The sequence below is a fragment of the Calliopsis andreniformis genome, chromosome 5 (genome assembly GCF_051401765.1).
Source record: "Calliopsis andreniformis isolate RMS-2024a chromosome 5, iyCalAndr_principal, whole genome shotgun sequence".
In the NCBI taxonomy this organism is placed as follows: domain Eukaryota; kingdom Metazoa; phylum Arthropoda; class Insecta; order Hymenoptera; family Andrenidae; genus Calliopsis; species Calliopsis andreniformis.
In genome coordinates this window covers 1,888,749-1,916,190 of record NC_135066.1, presented here as the reverse complement: position 1 = coordinate 1,916,190, position 27,442 = coordinate 1,888,749, and the positions used below count along the sequence as shown (strand labels likewise).

Genomic DNA, 27,442 nt, shown 5'->3' with positions numbered 1-27,442 from the left:
CGAGCGCGTCGAAGTGCAGCCGCAAAGCGTCTATATTCTATGTGCACGCGGTGATCGTAGCTATGAGCTAGAGCGCTCTAGAAAACACAGCCCCTTTGATCTGCCGCGTTGGCCAACACTATACACCTCGTATTGATCCTGTAAAACGTCTACCTTAAACTGTGCCCGCCACACTCGGAATCAAGACGGTCCCAAGTCTGACCCAATGAGCTAATAATGGAACGAATATATGTAATAAATTCTGGATGCAATTCTGCCAGCTTTCGAGTTGCATCCTCTGAAGAGACAATCGGGCCGAGGTTTTATGATGGCAATTTGTGGTGAACCACGACCATTATTGCTGCGCTTCAATTACCTCCCCTTTATCGACATGTGCCCCCTACTTTGTCTGGTTTAATGCAATAGCCGATATTGTTTTGAAATTTTGAGGTTTCAGTTTGCGGGTGGTTTGAACGCTTCGAGAAGTAACACAAATAATTATCTCGCTTTTTTGTATAAAAGTAAATTTTGTCTGTGGAAGCTTCAGTGTTTTTCTTTGTATAATAAAAATGAAGTTTCAAAGAGAGGGTGGTAGAAAAATTAATCGAATCCCCTAGGAATCTGTTCTGCCGTCACAAAGAGCACCCTTCGTCAGCCTGCGGGCTCGGGAACGAGGGAAACAACAGTATCAGTGAGAGCACGATATTTTTCAACGAGTCAAGGCACCTTCGATCGGCTCCAATGGGAAACGTGTCGGAATTTCAGGGTGTATTGTTCGTGACTTGGTAGCTTGCCAGTCGCGAGTTTCCCTGTACGGTGGCCAGCGCCTCACCCCCGCGATCTCCTTATTAATGAGCTACCCATTTTCGCGAGTGATTTACCGTTTCCCTTTGTAATGCATCCCCTTTTCGTTAGTCACGCCATCTTGTTCAATGTGTCTTCGCGTAACTCTCTGCCGCAGCGACGTGCCTAGGTTTAGTTACATTTTTCGTAAATTAAAAAATTTAGGCACAGGAGAACTTAAATTTGAATATTTAAATATTTGAAAATTTGAATATTTGAAAATTTGAATATTTGAAAATTTGAAAATTTGAAAATTTGAAAATTTGAAAATTTGAAAATTTGAAAATTTGAAAATTTGAATATTTGAATATTTGAAAAATGTCTAATGTCAAATAATTCTATATTTTCTACCGAACAAATTTAACATCTTCCGATTATTCATTCTACCAGACGATCTTCATTCCAGATTCTCAAATTGACATCCCCGTTTGAGGAATCTTCCCCAATAATTTATATAACGCAGATCAGTAGCCATCTGGAACATTATACTCAGAAGAAGGAATCTGGGTCTCCAGTAGCTTATTTGGTCTGACTGGGATCCAGGAATGTCGAAATTCCATGGAAGCTAATACTTATTCACGGTTATTTCGAAATGTCTACCTTCCACCGGGAACCGCAGTAAGAAAGAAATTAACGACCAAAAGCAAGACCTCGCGTGCAAAAACAAAGGGGCAGGATTAATGCAGAATTTTGCCTCGCAGTTGCAAACGGCAGGAAATGTTCAATTTTCTCTGCGGGGGATCGGGAGTCGCATCGAGGCGAATTAACACGGGGGGGTTGGAACCAGCGACACGTAATCATCGCTCGAATACACATTTATCGGCGAAACAGGGAGCGTGCAATCTCCTGCATATTGGCAAGACACGATTCCCTGCACAACCACGCAAAAATGAAACGTTTCTCGCCCGACGCAGTGTTTCCCGACGGTGAACAAATTTTTATTCATCCTCAACCACTCCCATCGGGAGTTGGGATTCGCGTGGAATTATTAGAAACGAGGCCGAGGATTTCTATTTATCTTGTGACACACAGGGAAAATGGAAGACGATTAAATCGTGAAAATATCGTGTTCGAAGAAGATGATGTTTTTTTGGCGCACGACTGGATACCTTCATCGCAATGGAAAATGTCTCTTCTTTTCTTTACACACAAATGTCGAAGCGATATCTAACCCTCTTTATGCAAATTTGGTCTCTGCAGATTTTTTATATATTTCTACGTATTAATTTTTTTAAACAACACATCGAGAGAAAACTCCAATTCCAATTGCGTCCCAAAGACACAGAACGTACACGCACCCTCATAAAAAGAGGCCCCTACCGAGTCGATTCAGCTTAGAAACAACGCTGTCCAATACGATGAGGAACAATAGCTCAACTAGCGTGTCTCTCGAATTGTCTCGAGCTCCTAACACAAGTTGAACCGCGCCTCGGTCGGATAATTAATTCCGTCCCGTCGTGTTTCCCGACGTCGACGCGTTCTTCTATTCCTTGTCCGCGATCGACCACTCCTACTTGGCTACCCGTTACTAATTAATTGACTTCTGGTTACCTCGAACCACGCACAAATTAATCCATTTTCCATCCTCTAAGCTAGACAATTAATTCATGCTTCTTCTTCCCGACCAATTCGTCAGTGAAGCAACTACACAAGTGGCTCCAATAGAAAAGGAACTCAAGACCGAAGACAAAAAGGGTTGCATTCCGTCGCGTGGGCCAGGAAAAAGGTAGAGAAACGAGAGAACGAGGAAACGAACAAAGAAAGCGGAGAAAAATGAGTGGAAGCAGAGCTGTCCCTCGACAGGCGTGCCCGTGTATCTGACACGTGTTTTAACGCGTATCGTTCGACGGGGCGCATCTGGGTCACGCTATCCGACCGTTTTCCAAAGTCCTTCGCGCACTGCACTGCGGCGTTTTTACGGCCACTGCGGTACAGAGTCACCAGGATCGCGACGCTAAGCGGTAATTTTCATTCTGTCCTCGGCGAACGGGGGCTCGAGGAAGACGAAGAGTCTGAGGGGGATGGAGGGTGGTTGCCGCGAACGTAAAAGTGTAAAACAAACCGTCGTTGAGCGGCTGGAATGTTAGTTGGCTCCGTCCCTCTTGGATCCGCGGTGAAAAGCGAACAATTTCAACGGGATCGAGACAAAGGGAACTGAGAATGAAAAGGGTGCGCTCCCTCGCCAATTTATAACGTTCTGTAAATAAGCGGGGTTGCGAGGAATCGAGGAATTCAGGGTAATACAGTCAGGACTGTTTCCTTGGGAGAGGGTTGCCGAAGGAGGAGGGTTTGGGATGCAGAGCGCTTTAATTTTGGATGGGACTGACTGTTATTGTGAGGAATACTTGGTTAGGGGTTGGTGTCATTGAACTGTTTGCAGAAGAGCTCGTAATGATGGTGATAATGTGCATTTATTGTTTAAAAAAAATAAATACAGAAATATAGAATATAGAAATTGATAGTTTCATATAAAAGTGCCTCTCAGTCTTCAGAGAATGTTCAGAGGAAATAGATATCTGCTTCAGTGAGTTTCAGTGAATCTCCACAAAGAGTGCCTAGCTTCATCAGAGTGATCCAAAAGTAAAATCTCTCTTCAGTCACAAAATAGAGGAAAAAATGTCTGTCTTCCTCGAAGAGTGGTCCTTCTTCCTCACTTTAACCCTCAATTGGTGACTAGATTTAGAACTACATTTTTAAATACTTCGAAGTCTATTTCGTTTAAAGTGGTCGGACTGTGCAGTGGTACAGAATTACCTTTGACACCTAAAATCGCTTCAACGTCACACCTCTGGTTAAGCGTCAAGGACCTTGAATCCTTCAGAACCCGATACGCCCAGTTCAAACGTTAGCTCTCAGACTACCACTCTCATGACTTATACTTAAACTCCCAGCCACGAGAACCGCGCAGTCAGGTCGTCCCTCAGACACCGTCGTGCTTTTTACGTCGCTGCCGCGGTGGATGATAACGATTTCACCGTGGTGGCTTATCGCGGCAAAGGAGGACGAAGTGAGACGACAGAGGCGAGATCGCCAGCAGTGAAAAACGAGCCAATGCAGGGAGAAGTCGAAGTGCTTTTCGAAGCCTGGACCCCTGACTAGACTTGAAAAATTTCGAGCGGCTAGGTAGAACAGAGGACAAAAGAAGGAGAAGGGATGGGAGGTAGAAAAACGATAAAAAAGAAGAAGAGAAAATGTTAGATGAGTTCAAAAGCGACACGTTCAGCGCGTTTACTTTGAGGTGCCTTCCCTTTCTGGGTTAAACTCCTGCGTCCCAGGAATGGAGAAAAGGAGCTGTGGAAACGGAGGAACACGAGGGGATTGTGGAACTGGGATCGTGATATTGGGGCGATAGCGGAGCAAAAAATTAGGGACCCGCAAAAACCGATAATTAATTCGGCCACGTGCTGGTGTCTCGTTCCTGTTGGACCACCCTTTATTTCACCCACCCTTTTTGCCATTTCTTGCCACCCCATCTTCCCTTCCAGTGAATCCTCCATCGGAGATTCACTTTATCTCATCATATAAATAGAGATATCAGGGGTGTTGGCGATGATGGAATTTTCGCGGATTTCGGATGGGTAATCTGTAGTTAACCTTCGGAGGCTTCTTTTCAGAAGATAGAGAATTATCGATGCGTGTATGGCGATCGATTTTCGCAAGGTTACCTGCTCCACAGCGGTGCCGTTCTTTGTCCCCTGGATCCTCTTTGATCCTCCCATCCAATTCCGTCCTCGACGATCATTTTTATTCATCGCTCCCCTTTAGAACGAAAACCCCTCCGTTCCCCGTCTTTCGGCGAAACACTCGCCCAGATTACCGACCCTCTGTGCATATGCATGAGAGTCAGGGGAATTAGAAGTGATTTAAACTGCGGACATCCTATTATTGGATATTGAAACGCGCTTAATTAATGCTGGGTAATTTTCAACGTCCAAAATCGCTACGCTGAGTCGCGAAATTGGTTCGACAAAATTGGGCGTTTCGTTGCAAATACTCTAATCGAAGCTGAAAACCTTTCGAAGCCTAAGGACCATCAAATCTGGTTCCATTCTTACTCATATAAACGCTGAGAAACTTTAAGAAACAGAGAAGACAGACTCTGAGGAATCGATACACGATAAAACAATTACTATTTATGCAATCGACGAGCTGAGCACGAGCCGAGCCGGACGATGACACAGATGAAACACGCATTGATAGTGTTTTATCAGTTTTAATTGTTTATTTGTGATTTTTTGCTAGTATGTATAATGTTTGCTTGGCTCGTGCTCGGGTCGTCGATTACATAAATGGACCTTTAGGGCTAATCCAGTGATGATATAAAACCTGCTGTCCACTGACGTCATAAGATAGAAAAGGAACTTTTCGAATGGAGTGGGAACAGCTCCACCAATCAGAGATTGCTAAGAATCCCCACCTCATTCGACAGTCTCCCTCTCTACCTCGTAGCGTCACTGCACAGCAAGTTTCACACTATTCTTGGTCTAGTCACATCAGAAATCGAAGGACCCTCAAGAGCTGATTCCTTCGATCTCCCTCTATCGAGAACGAAACATCAGCAAGGAAATAACGAGTTGAACAGGGTCGACAGAGAGTTCAGGATATTAGACGCGAATGTCGCGAGGGACAGAATGGACGTGCAATTCTGTCCTGACTTCCGGTTGTAAAAGGACGTCAGATCGATCGAGGGAGATCGACTGACCCGAATAACCTGCCGATTGAATTTTGAGCGCGATTATTTATTTAGGTGGCGGTCGGCCTCGGGGCAATCTCGAAGCGCCCCGATGCCAGCAAGATGAAGACAGAGAAGGCGAAGGAAAGCGGAGAAGCGATCTGCTCGAGATACGCTCGGGCAATGATCGATTTTAATTTCCGCCCGCTACGGGGAAATAAATTGAAATTATCTGCGCTGCGCGGCTGTCGACCCTGCGCGAAACGTGTCAGCAGATGCAAGTGCATGTTGTAGTATTAAAAAGTTATCCTTTCTGATAGAGTTACAATAGATTTTTCAGAGAACTAACTTCATTATGTCTGTGAAGGTTTCTTCTTAAGTAATGTATCCTGAAAATTGGATCATCTTAATTGATTACTAGATCTTATGAGAGATCTCTGTTCAAATTCTATTTCTTTAGAGTTATTCATGAAAACATGAATTTACATAGAAATCTGCAATCTACTGATTACTATCTTCTATGAAGCACTTTCATCTCGCGACAAATATTTTACCTAGAGGAACACAACTTGCGTGCTACTCTGCGCACTTAGTTATCAAATAAATATATCAGTGTCCCGCGAGGAGCCCTGAATTTCATACAGCTCTGAACTCACGCCCAGTGAATACAGTTCTCCAGTGTGTCAACAACCTCGTCCTGTCCTAGTAGTTCACCAAGAACTTTCTGCGGGGGTGGATGTGTGCAGTTGCAAAACAAGATTTCCTTGTTTAAGCTCAGCTAAAACGCCCCGAGCAGTTCGACCGTACGAACCGGCCGACTTCTTTGTTGGTGCGATCGTTCTTGTCGAGAGATAGCGACTCGACAAACAGACACTGTCGTCGAGAACTTGTCAGTGACTCCTAGAAACCACTGGCCGAGTCTCCACTCCTGTATCTATCTCAATTTTCATTCTTTTACAAAAGAAAAAGAGGTATTACAAAACTGGTATAGACATATGCTCTAGTGTTATAAATACTTCGATTTTCTCAATTTTCAAAATGTTGTAGACTCTAGCTCAGAAAAGGAAAGCAGTAGATAACGAAAAAAATATTAAACCAGTTCTTGGATCCCCCTCATAACAGCGAAATAAAAAAAATGGAATCCAGCAATGCAAATTCACTAAAAAAAAAGAATAGTGAATGAAATTTTGCATTTATGCAACTTTGAGCCTTCACGCATTAAAATGAACAATAAAGTTAGACGAAGCAGAGTGAACCAGCTGGAACAGCAACGTAGCTCGAGATTCAATCACAAAAATGCGATGAACAGGCCTGGTATCCTCGATCATCATAATTCTACGATTTTTCTAATCTCGATGCATCCTCCCTCCGCATATCTGAGAGTGTACTCGCGGCAGGATGAGCTGCGTTCGCGCATGTTGCGAGCCCATTGTCCAAGAACAGGGCCGAGGGTCGGCCGTTATCATCTCTGAGGACCAAGAATCCTTTGAAAGGTCCAGGAGAGAAGGCGGGGATGATGACCACGAGCGAACGAGGGCTGCGATGCACCAGGATGCATCGGCCACGTAACGAGGTCTATACAGAGAACGGGGTTAGGCCGCGCGAAGGTAAGACGTGATTTATGAAACAATTTCCCGTATCCCAAGAGGCCCGACTCTGTCTAGCTTTAAACTTATCCGCCAAGAGGGCGGTCAGTGGTTCTCATCGATTCCCAGCCTCCAATACCCTCCGATCGATGAGGCTTTCTGGGGCTACGAGCCACTGAAAGGACGAGGAAAATATCGAGAATTCGGTGAGTCCTTTGTAGGGAGAGGACAGCAGTTTTCATTTTCAAGAGTACCTACTCATGAGTTATTAAGGGAGATTGGAAACGATTTAGCTTGGGAAGAATTCTGTTCTGGGTGATTCAGAGGAGCTCAAGAGACAGTGAGAAAGTTGTATCAGTAATTGCAGTAGAATCGTAAATAATAATAAAAGAAGCTACTACTGTTTATTGTTTGTGCTTCCTCTTGAGTCACTCTAGAGCTTCCAAATGTATTAATGACAAGGCTGCACCCTTCGTAAATAACAGACTTTATCAATTGCAATTCTGACAAAGAGCGGTAGTAAAGCACTCTTCCAGAATGACTTCCACTACCCTCGGGCGTCCAATCGTCGGTGAAGATGACTCAGAGGGCAAATTTTCAGACGGCCTCGGCGCTACTCCATTTTCCTGGGTGAAAATTTCGTTTCGCGCAGGAAATAGCTTGACACTGAGCGATTTAGAAATAAATGGAGTCGCGAAAAAGTTCTAGCCCCGCCTCTGGGGGAATAGATACAGTTATTGGAAGAGAAACTCGTGCCACTTCTACTCCTCTTTTAGGGTGGTGCTAGAACTATGGCCTCTGATAGGATGTATACCCGAGGAGGAAGTATAAAAGTTCAGTGTTTTAATTCCTAGAAGCATGAAATAGGAACCATGAAAAATACGCATTGAACTATCTGATTTATTTCCTAAACCTCAACTATCCGAACTGTCAGAAACCGCGGTGCGTGTTCTCCAGAATTTATCGGAATTTTTCCATTTTTTGCCCAAGCCTTTCTTGCTTGCTTTTATTTCCCCGCTATTCCACTGGTTCGAGTTCTTCCACATGTTTACCCAGCGCTTTCAAAATATTCCAAACATTTATACGATTGCAAAAAAAGCAGGAAATACTGAACGATAATCGATAGAGAACGTGGGAGTTGAAATCGTGCAGTGTTAATAGACTAAAAATGTAGAAAACAAGGGATTGGGATAGCGATCTGGTCTTCTAGCGCTTCCTCGCCACCAGAAGATCGGTTTCTCTGACTCTCCCCCTCATCGAGACGGAGCAAAGTGTAAAGAGTACTCAGACCCAGTAATCTGAACATTGTCCGGATTTAATTGGACTCGAAACGATTTCAGAACTTGCTCGTTCTCGGCTCGTCGCGAGAACGATAACGAGCAGCTGCCTCTAACGTTCTCCTTTAATCTAATTGATCCATCTTGTAGAAGGTGCGAAAGTTTGATGAAGTCTACAAAACCATTCGAGAGGATCGACTGTTCTCGCAGTCTCTTTATTTTTGGGACCTCTTCATCGTCGTCTCCCTCGATAATAAATCCCAGTCGTGGAATTCCTAATTAGATATGTACTCTTCACATGGTAGATGCATCTCGTTAACTATTACGACTTATATCTAGTTTTTCCATTCCATGGTGTAATAATAATTATTACTTGCCTCGTTATTTCCAAAGCTCGAAGAGGATAAAGAGAAAAGGGGGCCATCAACGTCGATAACGCCCTGTTTTATCGCGAGCAAATTACTGTCGTCCAATTTTATGGGAAATTCATTGCTAGAAATGAACGAGGACGCGAAGCTCGTCGAGATAAGGAGTTCCAGAGCGTGATATCGTGAAAGGAAAATAATCGTCGCGGGCTACGCGATTCGCGAGTGTTTTGAGACTGCAATCCCCACCACGTAGGCTAATCAACCCAATTATGTCAGAGACAATCTTCGCTCGTAAATCAATCGCGCTAACCCGTGATTAAAGTTAAAAATAATACTTTCTCCTCGGGCCAGGATGAAAAATCGTGCGCTGCCAATCCACCGTGTCGCCGTTATCGCTCATAATTGACCGCTTTCACCGTGTCATCGATATCTGCCTCGAATTTGTCGCGCGACGATGCCAATTACCGCGAGTCCGCCAATAAGAAGAAATTCTGACGAGTAGAGCGCGACTCGTCGCGCCGACAATGCGACCAGTCATATATCCGTCGCTTATTTAACCGCTGAACCAAGGAATCGCGGGCAACCCGAGCGCCAGATACACTTCCTCCCTTCGGCGGGGATCGAGCTGGGAGGTTGTCTATCTTAATTAGAAACGATACATTGTATCACTTTTCTTTCAATTACGAAACCCCGCGATAACGCTGCCTGTGATTCAATTGCATGTTGGCTGTGGTCGGTAAAAGGCGAATTTAGAATTTACGCGTTGGTCGTGCATCGAAGATAATTAATTATTCAACCACAGTGAAAGGTGTAGAGATTGTTTCAGATCTGCTTTGCATCTGAAGTGAACATTCAAAGGGAATAGGGAATGAAGTAGAGCCTCTGACACCGATGGCCAGACCGTATACTTGTGGCTCCTAGGTTTTGGAAGTCCTCCTAGAAACATTGTTAGGGGAAAAAAACACCTTCAATTTTTTGCCTTGTATCCCAGTAGAAAAGCATCTTCGGAAAAATTCAATCCAGGGATGAGAAAGTAGAGGCTTTGCCCTTTAAAATGAGACCAGGCTCACTGTCTTGCGATTTTTTTCCACAAAGTAACAGTAACTCAAAAATCGGCAATTTGTCGGTCCAGGGATAGAACACCTAATTGAAAACTTCTTAATTAGACCGAATTCGCAAAAGCTGCATGCCTGAAGTATCCTCAAAAGACCATATTCCTACTAGAAAAGATTCATGGGATATTCCGAAGGAGCTGATATAATGTAAATCCCAAAGATTCATTAACCGTGGGCATAATCTGGCGCGACGAGCAGTGCCAGTTACGTTCTTGGCACGTTAACCGCCTCCAGATTCTCTTTCTCGCGGAAGGCGAAGTCGCAGAAATTATGAACATACTCGAGGCACGTAGAAAACGTGGCGAGAGCCAACCCCTCGTCCCGCTCGTTTCCTCGCGGCCTGTCTCTTTATACCATCATTGGAACGTTAACGGGAGCAACCCTCTTGACGTCCTGACCCAGCTGCGCTGGATCTTGGCACCCTGGCCAATCCTCCGTTTCCTCTTCCCCTTCCCCCTGGCTCGATGACCCTCCAGGCCTATTATCGACAGATTGTTAAGACGGGATAACGTCGCGGAAAGTTCACCCCTCGAGTTTCGTTCAAAGCGTCACGTATCCGCGTGGCGTCGTGCATAAGAAGCTAAATTTATAAGGCGTGCCCTAAATTTAATCCCTACGTCGACCGTCGAAGGCCTCGTCGACGGAAACCTGTACACATCTCGTCGATCTTGGTCATCGCTAGTTGGCGTGTGTCTGTAAGGTTGAAGACCCTAATCGACGGGTCGAATCCTTCTTGGAACACCACTCTCAAGTATGATATTAAAATTAATGTAAGCGGTGGAGGGTTTTTAATGATACTCGTTTCAGTGTTGATGATGTCGTAACTGAATTGGTGGTTTTAAGAAAGAAATAAAAAGAGTAAATCCAAAAGTACGACAACAGTCCGAAAAATGAAATAGTTCTCCAATTTGTTTCCTTCTTTAAACTAATCTAAACTTCATAGCCAGATTTTTTAGAGTCATTGGAGACTACTTTCATTATACTTTTTATCTTTTTTACCACTACTAAGTAGGGCAGTGTTTGAACAGCATACTCCTCATTTCCGATCTGTGGTCTTTACTCTTTTCTTCAAACTACATATTCAATTATTATATCTGTATAAAAGGTGAATAATGAAATGCGTAATAAATTAACTCCATTAGCTAGGAGATATAGGTAATAACCGAGCCTTTAGCCAGAGAATGGACATTCTAATCGCATAATTAATCGTGTCTCTAGTCTCTATGAGTCGCTATGTATTATCTCTCAAAATCTCATTTTCTGGGCCGAGACACTCTCCGACGAGCCCTCGACCCGATAAACCGCCGCGTAAGAAAACTCGGGAAACTTCTTGCCTCTAAACTGTTAGAGCATTCTATGGTACCTCCATGAGAAATCATCGAGGTGGAATCGATGGAAAAATTGCGACGCAGTGAAAAGACACGACGCCCCCGATCGCGCGGGAATCTTGAACTTTCGCGTAACCGTATTAAATTTTATGAGCTACGAAGTCGTATAACCCAGCGTCGCGTTTAGAGCAGTAATATGCATAAACGGATTGTCCCACAAACTTGTAAGGGTTAAGTTTACCATGACGGCTGATTAACCGCGGCTGAAAGGGGCATAGTTTGCTGGACTCCGTCCAGTTGTCCCGCTGAAATGGCGAATTTACGATTATCGCTCGCCGACTGGTAGCTGCTTTCCATTAGTGCTTGCTTACCGAAGTTACCAAGTCTGGGACGAGCTTCTGGCGCGTTAAACGTGTGGTTATCTTCCGAACAATCTATAGAACCATCAAGGTGACCTAATAATACCCCTCTCCCAGCCCTAAGAAAATCAAATAGCCTTTAGCACACTTGAGAAGAGGCTGTTCTGCCAAGACTATCCTCTACACCTAACAACAGTTTTCTGCTGACTCAAAATGACTCAAATGATGTGTACTTGGTTAATGAGGAGAGCCATACCCTGACCCAAGAGATAGGTCATCGCTCTCTAACGTGTTAATGAGACAAATTTTTGCAAGACACAAAGAATAGCTGTTCTCAGATCATAAGGGAACACGAGGACTCATTATCAGATTCTTGAAAGCAACAGACGTGTTACTAAGTCCACGTTATGTCGGGTCCACACCGTTATTGGCGAACAGCTCGCGAGCAGCTCTCGAACTGTGTTCGTCAGTAGTGTAGACATCTTCGCGAATAGAGAACAGTAAATAGCGAGCACCTCAGCGAACAGCGAACACTGCTCGCTCGGGTAGTTGTACAGCGAAGGGTCTGATCCTGAGATCACAGTCCACAACTGGTCGAAAGCAATTCACAAGCTGTTCACGAGCTTCAATCTAAACTGCTTGCACAGTGTTCACGAACAGTTCTCTGCAGGGTGAACTCGGCATTACAAGCCTCTAAACGCAAGACGTGCACGCAGTATAAACGCGTCAATGTCTTAACATGCTCGCTGCTAGCGCGAACACTGTAACTGCGGTTCTATTTCGAGCGGTATGCACGCACCGTTCGAATCTTCTGCGTCTTCGCCGCGCTTCCGCGTGTACCCGCGGGAGGAAACAGCCTCGCCGATGCAGATACGCTTTGAGTGCGACGCATCAAGCCGGAACGCGCGCGACACCGAGCCTATGCGTCTAGGACTCGCGAATCCGTCGGGAGGAGAATTTACGCGCTGTAGTCACCAAGTCGTGCTAACTCGCGACGTGTCAGCTGCACGAGACTCGGAGGAAGGGAAGGAGGAATCGTTTTGTTGGCAGAATTTTCTCTGGGGATTTACAGGAAATTATTTCTAGCTTGCTATTTCAAAATTTCTGCCTTAGTTTGAGGACAGAAGGTTTGGAATAGGGTCTGGATATTGAGAGTCGCTGTAAAATAGGAATAGGAATAAAACACATTCTTTGCACCCCTTCTATTTACTTCAAAATATCTCACTTTCGCCAGAAGTAGGTATCACAAACCCCTAATTCCCCCAAAGCAAATCATCAGCATCTCTCGATGGGAGCTCCCCAAAGATGTATAGCAATTGCTCTCCACAAGCGCTCTGTAGACTTAACATTGTCCTTCAAACAGCCGCGGGGAAGAGGCAGTGTAACGCAGTGTACGTGGGGCGGGGGTGGGCCTCCGCCTCGCTCTGGCTCGCCCCTCTGGAGCGTTCTGTCTGCACCCTCCCCCAGTAATGTGTGTCGGTGGGTCGATCGGTATCTAGGTCGCGGGTTTTGGCAGTGCGAGCCCACCCCCTCCTTCGTTCGTGATCATCCCTCCACTTGAGGACGCGCCACTGTGCTATATCCGCTGCGGACTTACGCAGACCAACTTTCATTTCGCTCCTTCTTTCTGCTTCTCTCTGGCCATCGATTAATCTCGGTAAACAATCTAGATTCGTCGAGCTTCGGATTAGAGGCGCTGTCCAGGATTTTAGGCCTCTGATTTCACTCTTGGACCTATTACAATTTCACAGTGGCGCGATGTTTCAGGTCATTTGCCAAATCGATTATTAAGAGCATCGAAGGCTAGTTAATGGCAAGTGTTTCAGTAAATAGTACAGGTACTAAGGTAGTAGGAATTTTTAGGATTTTAAAATGTGAAAGCGTATTTATTTTAAATGTAAGGAGTTAAGTATGAATCGAGCACTTTGGCACAAAAAATTGTATAAAATTGAAAAAGTGGAGTTCATTATTTTGCTCTGTGATCGCTCATTCATTGAGAGAAAAATCGAACAGCTTCCGTTCTGGCGGATATCCTGAAGGTGGCTTCCTCTGACGGGCCGATTGATTTATTCCGTCAGCCCAGACTAATCTTACAGGATGATGGCCACGAAGGGGGCTGTTGATCCCGACGAGCCGCTTTACAAACACGTGTCAGACGTTGAAGAAACTTCTTAACAAGATTAATGATTTTCACGAGGACCTGAGGTGGCGCGGTGTTAAGGGTTGCGTGCAAACGAGCGGTCAAAAGCTGCGTCGAATTTTCCTCTCGTCTCGCAGCACATGCATTCAAGTAGTCCCAAGAACAGCTTTAATTAAACTGACGCTCCTACTGTCAAGGTTTCAAGCAGCACAACATAAACCTCACTCGTAACGCCAAAGTATGTAAAACTGAGGAACTGAAACACGAGAGTGGTACTTTCTCCAGTGATAAACTTTCTTCGTGTCAAATCGACTATGAATGCGAGGCATTTTAATGGTGCAGGGAAATTCCTCGAACGATTGACAGAAATAGCTCTCTGGAGAGAAACCTGCTCGGTCAATTTGACGATCGTCGACGACAGGGGATGGAAAGTCCGTCGATCGAACATACGAACCTGTTTTCCTAGTCCTCGGGAGAAGTACAAGGTAGATCCTTTTCGTATCGAGAATTGGCAGAATTGCTGGGGGACTCGAATCTCGGTCGGATCTGGCTGTATCTGACCGAGTTCTGCGAACCTCTATCGCGTAGCAGGATTGATAATGCAGCCTCTCCCCCTACATTTTGGAGGATCCTAAATCTCTCAACCATAATGCCTTTCGAGACTAACGTGAATGCTATGACAATGCCCTCGAGGGATCATTGAGGAAAATCGAAATTTGAGTTTCATTCCAGAATTGAAAGCTGGGATCTCTTAAAAATCGAGTCTACTTCATTTTCCAAGGAAAAGGAAAACCCTGTACATAGACGTTCCTCTGGTGCTCAGAGACTTGAAAAGTAGCACAAAGTGAAAAGAATCTGCAGTATAATTCTTGCAAGCCGATGTTTGTTGTTCGGTAGAATCGTGATGCCGAGATCTCGAGGTATCATGTAGACGTCAAAGGCGTTTGCAATCCACGTCGACGATTGAAAAGCGAGAAGGGACGACGTGGAACGCTCTCAGTCTTCTTTGGAGCTCTCGTCGCGAAGGAATCAGGGAAAGAGCTGAAAAATCTCGTTAAAGGGTATTTCCCCGATGCCGCCTCAATGATCCGGCTCTCCGTCTTTCAAGATTTTACTATGGAAGGCTGCGCGAAAGTTCGCCTCTCGTGCTCCCGATAAAACGCCGAGAATCGTAAATTACAGGTTGCACTTTTTAGCGCTTCTAAGTTGAACGCTGCACATTTAAAACAGAAGAGAGTAGAAACACAGATTCAAACCTCCTCTCCTATTCTTAAACTAATTTTCAATTGAAATTCTAAGTTAATAATATTATATATTGTATAAATAATATTAGAAGACCACAAGGGAAACAATTGATAAGTCCATTTTTGATCGATTTTTCGTTTTGTATGTCATCTGGTAGCTAAAAAGGAGTGCTTTTCTGTGTCAGAGCTGACAAGATTGAAATCTTGACATAATGTGTGCACAGGGAAATAGCTTAACAACCTCGTATGAAGCAGAATAATTTGATAAGTCAACGAGATGCTCAAAGTTATCAACAAACTCCACATTTTTGTACAATTTCACAGTGCAGTTATCCTGCAGTATCCTCTTTCAATCTTCAGAATTGTTCTCCTCTAAAATTTAGGAACTGTGGCTCAGCAACTTCCCCTGTGGTCTCCATATGCAACAGAATGAAGGTAACTGGCGAAATGAGAGCCGATTAACGCTCGAGCGAGGAGCAAAAGAAGCGGCGAAACGCATCGGGACGTGAGACGCATCCGGCTGCGACGATGGTTGCAAGAAAAATGCGCTGGCCGACAGACAGACGGGGAAAACAGTCGCGTAGGCGTCACGAGGTGCACTCTACGAATAGAGGAGGTGATTCAGTGCGGTCGATGGTTCGACGAGGAGCAAAAGGACTCGCGACATGATCGCCGCGTGCGATTGCAAGCGTGTGCGTTTCGCCCGTCTGCGACACACGTGCCACAGAGCTATGAATAAACTGATTGAACTGAAAAAGAAGTCGAGCCCGATTCGTGGGATTCACAATCTCTCCTTTTTTCCACCCTTTCACCTTGTGATTGATTGGAGCAACAATCGCTGTTTTCACTCGCCTGGAGTTGTGCAATCGAAATGGACGAAAAAATGATCATCGAGCGTTCTCTAAACTTCACCTCTGACAAGTCATTCATAGTAATTTAGAATTTTATGGACAAAATATTTGCTCGAGAGTACGTGTTAACGTGAGAAATATTCAGTAAATATGGATGTTATATGAAAATAGGATGTGTAAAGACAGCTGAGATTTGCTTTGTTCCAAACTAGTAGAAAAATGTGAACGAATATGATGTCAGTATTCTGTGATACGAGAATAGGATAGAGGTATCCATCCAATTTATGGCTTCCAGTGATGTTCGTTCGATAGGTCAATGAGAACTTTCTGTCCATAGACAGACATCACTTTGAAATTGTAGTCATTCCAATTATGCCTCAAGGGTCAATGGAACCTTTTCTTTCATCCCTCTGAAGCATCAGATCTGAAATTCCTAGATCTCTATCTTCAAGTTACATTCATTCCAATTGTTGTCTAGGATATCCCTCTAGTTTATTGTTAACTGCTTCCGATAGTAATCTAAAACTCGACAGGGCACAGTCACATTTCAAAGTGACAAGGAATCGTCGATAAAGTTTCAAAAAATGCTCAGTCTCGTCTCGGTTGAGCACAGCGCAATATGGTCCTAAAGAAAGGATCGTACGATCCCCTTTAACTTCTTGAACTCAGCCACGAGGTGAACCAGAAGAGAAAGGGGATCCATAGATCAATAATTTATTCCCTCAGAAACGGTAGTGATTTTTCCAGCGCGTCAGCAATACTTTTACCGCCATACTCCGCACATTTTTCATGTTCCACCACTCTCTCCCCTCTCCCTTTCTATCGATCGAATATCAATTTTAATATTGGACAGATTAAATCGTTTACTAGATGTCATTCTGATACCCCACGCAAGCCGACCACCCCTCGGAAGATATATTCGTCGATGGCGGTCGGTTTTTAGCTGACGAATTTTTGAAGATACTTCCAGCGCACTTTGCATATCCCTGAGGGAATTATGCCGACTGGAAATAAGAAGTAATGTATGATAAAAAGATGCAAACGACGCGACAGAAACCGTGACGCGTTCAGCTTTAACTCCCTTATGCCAGGATCCGATCTTTTGACAGGACGTGTGGGAAGCTGGAATCCTTGGAGCTGTAATTTATTGCCTGCTACACGATAGCGACCGCTCTGAGCCAACTGTGCCTTCGCCACTGTGCCTTAAACGTTAATGTCACAGGATTTTGCAAATGGTAGGAAAGAAGGTAACAAGATCGAAGGGATTCAATTCAATTATTAAGTGTATTCAGAGTAGTAATCTCTACAAGCAGTAATCAGAATTCGAGAGATTATCCTGAAGAAGCTTAGCCAAAATCACAGAAATGGATAAGGGATGTGTTGACCCTTCGAATGTCCTCTGGTCGATGGCCACCAGGGACAGTGAACCATGAGGTCACTGTGTACGCTTATCTATTACCTTCTGACCGCAACAGCTCCTCCCAGTGACCGTACAGGGACTCGAATTTGCTTCATGAAACGCCAGTCTCGTCACTCCCAGCAACCATAATCTCAGGAGACACTTTGCTCTGGGGGAACATGATTCGGGGAATGCGACAAGAACCTAGGGCAAGAAACCCGTGAACGCCTCGGTCCTCCATTGTATAGAGGATCTTCGAGGGATTAACACGGAACGGTGGTTCGAGCAGATAAGATTCTATTTTCTTTGGATCTATTCCTCTCTGACGCCAGGGAGTCTGGACACCAGAAGAGTTGACTTTGCTTGTCTCTTAAATGATTTAGGATTTTTGCTTCTTAAAACAACTTATATTACCTTCAATCGTCATTATATATACCTACTATAAATTATCTTAACCCAGATCTAACCCAGACATAACACCATGGAACCTGGAATAGGACAGACACCAGAAAAATTACCCAGAATTTTTGTTTCGTAGACCAATTTACATTCCCTTCAATCGTTACTATCTACCCACATCTACTGCAAAAGATACAGCCAATTAAAAGCCAGTAAAATCGTATATCCCTTGAAATCACAGATAAAGGAAAGTGTCTGTACATATTTGACTGGTGATGACCGAGGTTCTCGCCGCTGGCAGCATGGTCCAAGCGTCGCGGATATTTTGGTTAAACCGAGAGTCCGAGCGTTTGTCTTTCGCTTTCAGAAATGGATTTCAACCCAGTAACCGACTTTCGTGTTGGCCCGCCGCTCTCCTTCGGGGCTCTTAAGACCGAAAAGTTCTGCCTAGGGTAAACGGGGAAATAACAGTGTCCTATCTCCCAGCCGCTACCGAAAACATCTTCAGCTCAGAAGAAATATTATCGGCGGTGGAATAACGTTTATCGGGACGATTCACTATTCTGCCGAGGGATTGAACCGAGGGGATCAGACGACACCGATTTTTCTCCCAGCCCAGACGAGCTCCCGCTGTCACGCTTCCGCTCGTCCTCCCTCATTATCGGTGTCCCTGTGAGAGGAACAAAACGGCGAAGAGCGGGAAGCTTTATCGTCAGAGGCTCCTGTTTATTCTGAAATGTTTGCTCTCGCTGGATTCCCTCTGTGCGCAGCCGGCGGAAAATATCGCTCACCCTTTGCTGGGTCAACTTTAATTTTACCTTTGCTGGCTGGAATACAGCACACGTTTTATTTGATTACGCGAATCTGTCGGGTTTGACGGGTGATATTTCCGCGAGGATTGCGTAGTTTAGAGCTGCTTGAAATATTGTGGAGGGAGGAATCGTGGGGTGCTGCTAAAATTAAAATTTGAGGGAACTCGGTACATATAATTTAGTGTCAAATTAATCCCCTCATCTACGGCTCCAAAAGCGTTTCAAAGGAATACTCACGTAATATCTGTGATTCAGTGACATCTCTTCGGTTCTCTGGTTCTTCGTGCACGCCGTCCTCTCAGTCAAAAATTCTTCCAGAATTTCGGGTGGATCTTCTCAGAAGCTCTCGAACATATTTCTCTCGGATTCCCTCTCTCCGAAAAGGATTAACGATGCGCAAAGTACCGTCGATAGAAATGTACCTTCCTTTGTCTCTACGACCCGCTCTAAATATTCTTCTCTAAGCTTTCTCCTCTTCTTCGGCTACTTTCCCCAGCTTTCCTACGTCCTGCAGCTAATCGATACGCGTCAGTCTTACGTGATTATTGTCGAGGTTGCAATTAATCTATGGTCTCTTCGTTATTGTCGTTTTTCTCCTGGGCATTTGTGTCACGCGCGCATCTGGGTCACTGGCTCGCTTCCGCCGTTGCAGTTCAACTCAGACTTTGTTCTCGGACTCAGGGCAGATCCTCCTGCGGAAAGCAGCCACGTTGATAAGGGTCCTGAATGCGATCGGTCGCTCGATCCCGTGGAATCGCGAAACGAGCCAATGACTCTGCGAGCAGCCTCGAAACGAGGTCTCGCTGGAAATAAACTTCACCCCTGCGACTGGGCGCATTCGTTGCGGGCACACGCTATAAACTCGAAACCAAGGGTAAATAGGACATATGTTCATGTGAGCCTTTTCGTTTTTTTTTCATGTCGCGCTCTTGCTCCAAAAGTGACACAATTCAGGAAACGTGGCTTACAAATTGCGATCATAAAACAGTTTAATATAAGGTTCTCTCTTCTCGTCTGGAAAGAAGTCTCGTGAAACGCATTTTCAGAGGACCTCTCCTGGAAGTCTCTTAAAAAATAGGAAAAAAGTACTCGTGTCATGTTGGCTCTCAGGTGCAGATATTTTAGTGAACCTACTTTTTTGAGCAGTGTCACGTTTAAAGCAAGTATACCATATATTCAGTCGATTCCCAAACGAGGACATACGTATTATGAAACAGCTTATAGTGTTCTCCACGTTCACTTCTCTAACATATCAATCAACATTCCAAGCATCCAGCTCTACCCAGTTCCCTCTCACCCATCAATTCAACGCCAGAACATCATTCATCCATTTCGAAGCTGTCCTACCCCATAACACCGTGTAATTGAACCGATTGAGAGAAAAATCGAAAGGCAGCAGCAACAGAGAGGACTCCGATAATAGGATTCACAGAGACCCCTAAAAAGAAACTAATTTCGCAGGCAAGGGGAAGAAAAAGGCTGGCAGGGTGCATGGCACCGTAAGCCTTCCCTATTCTTCCACGAAGCCGCGCTCAATCTTGTCTAAGGCCCTCCATTTCCCCGTTGTTCGACTCGCGAGACTGCTCTATGAAGTCGATCTGCATTCTGGCCTCGCGACCGCGAGGATTCCGCTGTTCGATGGAAGAATGGCCAAAGCCTGCGCTTGAAGAACACCGAGACTACCAGGGAATGAATATTCACGGCTATTTTTAAAATACAAATCGCGAGACGAGGGAGCCACCTCTCTTGAAAGCGCATCCGACACGCGTTTCAAGGTGTCCGATTGAAATATGGGAGGACAGCGCGCCTTCCCTTTGGCGGTCGAGGAACGGTAGCTGACTCTTCCGCGAGTATTTAATTGCGAAAGGTGAGCGTTGCTCCGCGGGCTTGCGTAATTCTTCACTGTGGATCGTAAACAGAGGCAATAGTCATTAGAGACGAGGAGTTTGCATGTGAAAGAACCTAGGAGCATTCAAAACTGTTCATAGTTCTCTTAAATGCCTAGGCTTAGGTAGGATTCTTCTCTGATGTAATAGGAGATAGCAACACCTGATGTGTCTGAGGATATTATTTTAATAGAAGTGATTGCCAGTTACTTAGGAGTAATTTTCTCGAATCAGTGGTTCTCCTATTTCACTGGCAATCTGGAATTCGCAATAAAGATGTCCTGCAACCGATCCCTGGACGCGACTCTGCGAGCTCTCGCGAGCTTATCGTCCAGCCGAGGAGTAAGAGCCTAACAACGTGCACGAATAAATAGCTTGCACGCGAAACGTCACTTTTATAGCCTGGAGCTTTTAGTCCGGTCTGTAAAAACGTCGCAGTCCATTAGTACTCGCGGCCATACGATCGTCGCTGTTGGTGGCGCATGCAAAAATTCGCTGCCCGCTTAATAACGTTCCCTCTTTCAGCGAAGGGACCATGACCTCGTCTGGGCTGCTGTGAAGCGTCTTTGAATCCTCAGATACTCGCTTAGAAATCTATTCCTAATTCCAAAATTCTCAAAATTAAAATACTTCGACGACTTGACAACTCTAACGCTCTAAAATAACCAATTTCGATTTTCGAGAGAAACGGGAGAAACGACGCAGCAGGAATTTCTACATCGACCCCATATTTTTGCATACGAGGGAGCCCTTTCAGAGAGTCGAAGGTCACTGCGTTTCTGGGTGCATCGAAACGATGTTTCACGGTGGTGAATTCATCGTCCGTAGCGCGGACGATCAAGGGGGAAACTCGTCGGGAAGTTGAGGGAAAGCAAAGAGGACCAGCTCGCTGTAGATAGCGGGGCAGCACACACGCCGGTGCTCCTATTGTTCTTCGCTCCTGAGAGGCCGAACTGCTGCCAATATCGGAACGTTCTGGCGCAATATCGGGCCACGAAAGTCCAGGCCCTGGTTCTGGCAGCCTGTGATAACTTAGCCGACGCACCCGCGGCCATCAATTCGATTGAATTTACCGTAATTACCCGTCGGATTAAACGCCGCTTCCGAAGCGCGACCTTTGCAGCGCGCCGCGCCGAAACGATCCCATAAAGAAGCTGCTCCCCGCTCTGCATCCAGCGACGAATAAAATTTAACAAGCGGAAGAGATTTCGCTGCCGTTTCCAAACTGTTATGCCCCGTTTCGTTACCGTTTCGAGCAGAATTTTAGTAAACATTGAAGTCGAGTTCGAGCGAGGGGGAGGTTGAATTATAGCTTCGACCTGGCCAATCTGGAGTTTGTGGAATTAATCTATTTCCCTGGGGCCAAGTGGATATGCATCATAAAAGGTTGAACGACCAGACGGGTAACACGGTTGTCTCCGTAACTGCAATTGCATCGATCAGCCATCAATTACACGGGGCACGTGACCCTGTCAGGAGCAACGCCTGTTTTCCGCCACGTCGGCGAGGAATTCTCTGCCAGATCTCTGGTAATTTAGGAAAACTCGCTGATTCGAATTTTGACTATTCTCGTGCTCTGTTTGCACTTCGATGTCAAAATAATTGAATAGGGAAGTTGGAGAATAGTACAAGTCCATAGTTAACCATTTTCAAATAACCTCGAAACCATATCTGGACTTTAGAGCTAAAGGGCATTAAGTCTCACTGAATTACACGTTACGACCAAGTACCCTAAAATTAGGATTTTGGATTTGTACTGTTCTTCAACCCATCGATTCAATTATTTTCACATCAAATTCACGATATGTGATTTCATGTCACATATAACAAATTTGTTTCATATTATATCAAAATACGTCTAAAACAAGAGAAGAACCTCGGCTTATATAACGTGAGTTCACGTGACATGACAGTAACATGTTCGCACCCTAATTGCTACACGTTCCCTATCCCTCAGTCGTATTCCAGCGCCAATGCCCCAAAAATAAGAAAATGTATACAATTCTCACTTTTATCTGACAGCCACTGATGCCTAGAACCTAAATCCTCAGCGTCTCCCTAACTCCTCTGACTCGTTACAGAAAACGAATCGGCCGACGCATCAGGGGAGTAATTTCTTCCGATGGGTAATTAGAAAGGGAAAAAGGGGCGAGATGTAACGTTAAAAAGGAGCGAACATAATTTGTCCCGGCTCGTTTGTGGGATTTGTGGCCCAGCCGCGGCGGGACGTGAATAAAAAGGGGCTCCCCGGCCGTCTTTATGCTCGCTGCCAGCCTCCACAAAGTGTCCCTGTCACTCGTACAGGAATAAGTTATGAAACCTCGGTCGGATAAAAACTTCTGATCCCTCTTTCCCGCAACGAGAGCCTTAAGCCGCACCCACGTCGCTCTCCCTCGGGGATCAAGGACCCACCGCGATTGCTGGCCTAAGTGGACAAGAGCTTCTCACCTGAATCGAATAATCTTCCCTGTCGAATTTGCATCGAGGACGATACGCTCGAAATAACTCGATCACCTCGCGAATGAAGGAATCCCGACGTCTCGGCGAAGGGGACACGTTTAACGCGATCACTGCCACGTCTCATTTACATGAAGGCTGGTGGTAGTACTTGCCAGGCGAGTCTTGCCTGGGGCTAACATTAGACTATTCGACAATCATATTGTTAAGGATGGTGCAGACTGGGATGCAATCGCCGAAAACAGACGGCAGCAGAATGATTTTTCTATCTAATCAGTCGGTATATCAAATTTCCAACGACTGTGTCCCAGGATATATCGGCCTCTACATCATGTTTTATGTTTATTATTACAGAGTATTAAATATAAGACAGATAGCCTTGATATTGCGTGTATGTTATGCAGAAAATGGTCATTAAAATCGAAGGTCAAGAGTTGAGAGGATCCAAAGAGGCAGGTGTTTGCAGAAAATGGTTGTCTTTGATTCTTTGCCTGTATCGGAATCTAACGAGCAACGAGAAATTTGTAATTAAAGGCTATTCTCGGCAAAAGCGAACGCATCGACGCTCAGGAAACGCCTTAATGAACCTATAACGCAGCGGTTTATTCGTCGCCAGTCCGCGGGAAAAATCCTGCTAGGCGCGTCTGAAATTGCTTCCTGATCGAGGTTAATTGGCCGTCGCGCGCCTTCCCCACGGACATAATTTTTTCTACGGCCGATTAAGTAACGCGCGAGGCAAATTGCAATCACATTTTGCAATGTTTCGATTCGCTTCCGCGTTGCTTATTGAATCAACGCGGCTTTCGTTTCACTTAACTTTTCACTTATTTCACGCGTGCCTATACTGCCAGTTAGACGTAATATATGATTGGTTATTTGAATTTGAATGTCGATTCAATATCTACATTTTGCAAGAATAATGCCTTCTCAAAGTACAGAGTGTTTAATAAGAGGTGTCAGAAATTTTAATGGGTGATTCTATGTGATAAAATAAGATGTAGATGAAAAAAAGAAAATTGTATTTGGAGCTTCATTTTAGAGTTATTGTATTGTTGAGGAAACGCCTAAAATACACGTGAAATGTGTCTGACTTGCGACATATTCTACTGCCGATGGGGACTAGCCAGGTCAGACACAGTGAAATCAGTAGAATAAGGCTTAAATCAGACACAGCGAAATCAGTAAAATAAGGCTCCAAGTTAGACACCAAGAAATCAGGAGAATAAGTCCTAAGTCAGACACAAATAAATCAGTAGAATAAGCTTCAACTCAGCCATAGCAAAGTCAGTAGAATAACTCCTAAATCAGGCACAGCGAAGTCAATCGAGTAAGTAGAGTAAGTAGAGTAAGTCTGATACACTTCTGACTTCTCCATAAAATCTCTATATATTTAATATTTCTAACCAAACTGTACATTTTTTCCTATCCAGCACCAAAGGAAAAATAGTATCACGAAGAATTGAAATCTGACCGCTACCCAGTGATCTTGACCTGCCTCAAGTGGCCGCAGAACGCCCCCAGTATTCACCCCAACAGGGATTTTCTTATCTCTGAAACGTCCACTTGGCTCCCCGCAAATCCGCGTTCCTGTTACGATAAAATCGCAACGCCACATCTTAAACAGGAAGAATCGACACGCCGATCGCAAATCGAGTCTATCGAGCATGCACGAGCGCATCAGATCCTCCACTTGCCTCGCATAGATCGACGTGCACGGATTGCAATTTTCGTGTACAGCCACGAATTGAAGTGCATTATTGTTCCTTAACTCGCGTGAGTACGCCAACGTCGCTGTTAAAGGGAAGAGCCCCGAAGGCAGGCCCTTTGCGTTTCACGAACTTCGTAAAAGCCTGGGGAATTTACGTTTAAGTCGATTAGAGTTTAATCAATTGTAGAACATGATGAAAGAATTTTCAGGCTCGCTGCCTATTACGGTTAATCGAATTTATACACACCGTGGCGAATCCTCGACAGTGTTGCGCTCGGTGTACAGCCTGCGCCCAGCTAATCCGTAAATGTCTCCGTTGTAAATGGATCCTGTCTTGCGCGTGAATTGCCGTAACTCATCGCGAGTCGCGCGCTGAACGTGTCAGCGTCTAGATTAAGCCGCGCATTAAATCAGTTGTATCTGCGTCGGTGATTAATTTAAATTTATTGTTCGCGCTTGGGGATTCCCGCACCCGTGGGCCTGGAGCGGCTAATTAAACGCGATTTGCTTGGCAAAATGGTTGAAAGGAATTGAATCGGTGACTCGGAGAATTTCTAACAATTGACGTTGCCCCTTTTGCCACTTATGGGATTACAAATTGACAGGAATCAGGAAATAGTGTGCATTTTACATATCTGAACTGCAGTGCCAAAGTGTATGAAGTAATTAAGTCCACTGTTTTTCTGTGTGACTCGATGACATGTTTTCAGATTATTTGAAAATAACTAGTTTTGGACTTACAGGTAGTGTTCTTTAATTTTACACCTGCTCATTTAATTTTATACCTGAATCTCTGTTTTCTCGGAGCTACAGTGATCGATCTATCAGCTGTTCGAGGAGGAAACCACAAGAACAGCGGTGACTGAACCTGCTTAACTAGCTTACCACCGATCCAAGCTCTGATTAATAGACAGACAGATAGTCATTTGCCACTGCACGTAATTATTAAACAATTGAACTGCAGCCCCTTGTCGATATTCCGAGGCTGGGTCGAAGACGCGGCTGTAGGGTCGCGAACTGCAGTTAATTATGCACAATCAACTAAAATTAGTCCACAGCCTGTTTCGCGTAAATTGACTTCGCAGAGCAAAAGTTTGTAGAAGTTGGTAGATCACGAGGATTCGTTGGCCTGTGACAATTTACGTCTAGCTTCTGGAGGCCGAGTTAATCGAAATAACCGAGCTTGTTCTGGAATCGAAATAGTCTGCTCGAAGAATTCCCAAGTACCTCGCTGCTTTCGACTTTCAAAGAGGATACGACTCCCTAAATGAGAATTGCTTCCCAGAGGCTGAGCTTGGAATATCGACTAGCTTCTAATAACGTCCGAAATCAGCAGAGTACCGAGATACGAGGATCTGCGAGGGATCAAGGATTACAGAGTTCGTGGGGCGTAGATCGAAGAAGTGATCTCGGCTGTGAAAGATCCACGTATCTGGCGAGACGATGAGACCTGGTTGCACGGTATTGATAACACTAGACCATCCGCTGTTTGCGCAGATTAAATTTATCGATCGATCGTGCAGCGTGAAACGAAGGCCTCTGCACTGTGTGGAAGATGGCTACGTGCTCTCGCCACGGTTCTCATAGCATTATCAACGTTCCAGGGTTCCAGGTTTGCGTGAACTGATAACCCTCCTACGCGCCATTGAATCGCGTGAACACCATTGTGGGCGCGAGAATTTCATTCAATCAATTAAACAATTTTCTATTTCTACTATACGTATAATTGTTACATAGGATGTTCGATGACAGGTACTAGGAATTTTAAGAGGTGACTCTACTTGTTAAAATAAGAGGAAAATCGAGAATGATAAAAATGTGTTTGAGGCCTCGTTTCGGAATTATTAGTTGGTTGAGGAAACGCTTAATATTTACATGAAATATGTCTGACTGGAGTATTATTCTACTGTCTACGTCCACTAGCCAGGCCAGACACAATGAAACCAGTAGAATAAGTTCGAAATCAATCATCACCGAGTCAGTAGAATAAGTCCTGAGTCAGACACATTTCGCGCGAATTTGAAATATTTTCTCAACAATTAATAAATCTAAAACGAAGCCTCAAACACATTTTTATCGTTCTTGATTTTTGTCCCATTTCAGCATGTAGAATCACATCTTCAAATTTCTGATACTTGTTATCGAACACCCTTTGTCTCGTCCACACAATTGTCTCCATTCATCCCCTCTCATAACACCTCTAAGTTGCATGCAATCTCTTCATACACTTCCTCCTTTAAGTTCCTTCCTTCTGACATTAAGAACCTCTCAACCTACCCCTTATCATGCACACCACCGAGTCCTTCATCCTGTTCGGTACAGTCAGGTCTTGCAACACCCCTTTACACACTAATTTGCCAAACTCTCGTAATACTTTCTCAAAGTTCATCCACGTTGAAAAAAAATGAAAACATCACACAATCATCTCTCGTTCGCGATTCCACGGTACACCAATAGGTCCTTGCCTTCATTTGCCTCTTCTGGTTTCTGGGGTCACAGGCCAGTCGGGAAGAAGGACGAATCTGGCGAGAATTATCCAGATTAATCGTGCAATCCAGTAGCATTGACTCGTCAACGTATCCGCAGTGCCGATTAATCAGCTCGCCCCTGTTTCGACAAGACGCAGCCTCTATATCAGAGTTCAGGTGACGCACGATTCCATTCCACTTTGAACCCTCCAGGGGTAAACGTGTGAATCTGTTCGCACTGTCATCGATTTTCCACCGCCTCTGCTCTTGCAGTCTACCTTATCTATTTACTGTGGGAGAATCTGTCTCATCCAGTGTTTTATGATAAACCTTTTTATTGTCGGATATAGGATGCACCTCCTGCGAGGAGATTTCAGTAGGATACGAACGAAGGAATTTTCGAAATGTTGTTTATCGTACGGTTCTGTCGGCGTACTCGCTGACACAGACCTTCCCCAACTTCTGGAGTTACGAACTTTCCTCTGCCCCTCGGGCTGACCTACTAAAACGATGCATGTTTGACACGCGTTTTTCCAGCGTGATGCACTCCG

The 27,442-nt window shown here is 44.8% G+C and overlaps 2 protein-coding genes and 1 long non-coding RNA gene across 4 annotated transcripts in view; 1 reads left to right on the top strand and 2 right to left on the bottom strand.

The window, feature by feature from the left end:
- The window catches only part of LOC143179075 (facilitated trehalose transporter Tret1-2 homolog), a 70,020-nt gene extending 51,294 nt beyond the window's left edge, over window positions 1–18,726 (bottom strand). The window contains exon 1 of the mRNA XM_076378090.1: window positions 18,610–18,726. Coding sequence (XP_076234205.1) covers window positions 18,610–18,633 — 24 coding nt within the window. The 5' untranslated portion in view covers window positions 18,634–18,726. The remainder of the gene's footprint in view (window positions 1–18,609) is intronic.
- Window positions 1–27,442, top strand: part of LOC143179077 (mediator of RNA polymerase II transcription subunit 20-like) — a 99,023-nt gene that overhangs the window by 58,330 nt on the left and 13,251 nt on the right. The gene's annotated exons all lie outside the window — the stretch shown is intronic.
- LOC143179935 (uncharacterized) lies at window positions 18,766–26,821 on the bottom strand. Its single transcript, XR_013002049.1, has 2 exons — window positions 26,701–26,821; window positions 18,766–19,064 (listed from the first exon to the last, which is right to left on the bottom strand). It is a non-coding gene; the product is annotated as an uncharacterized LOC143179935 (long non-coding RNA).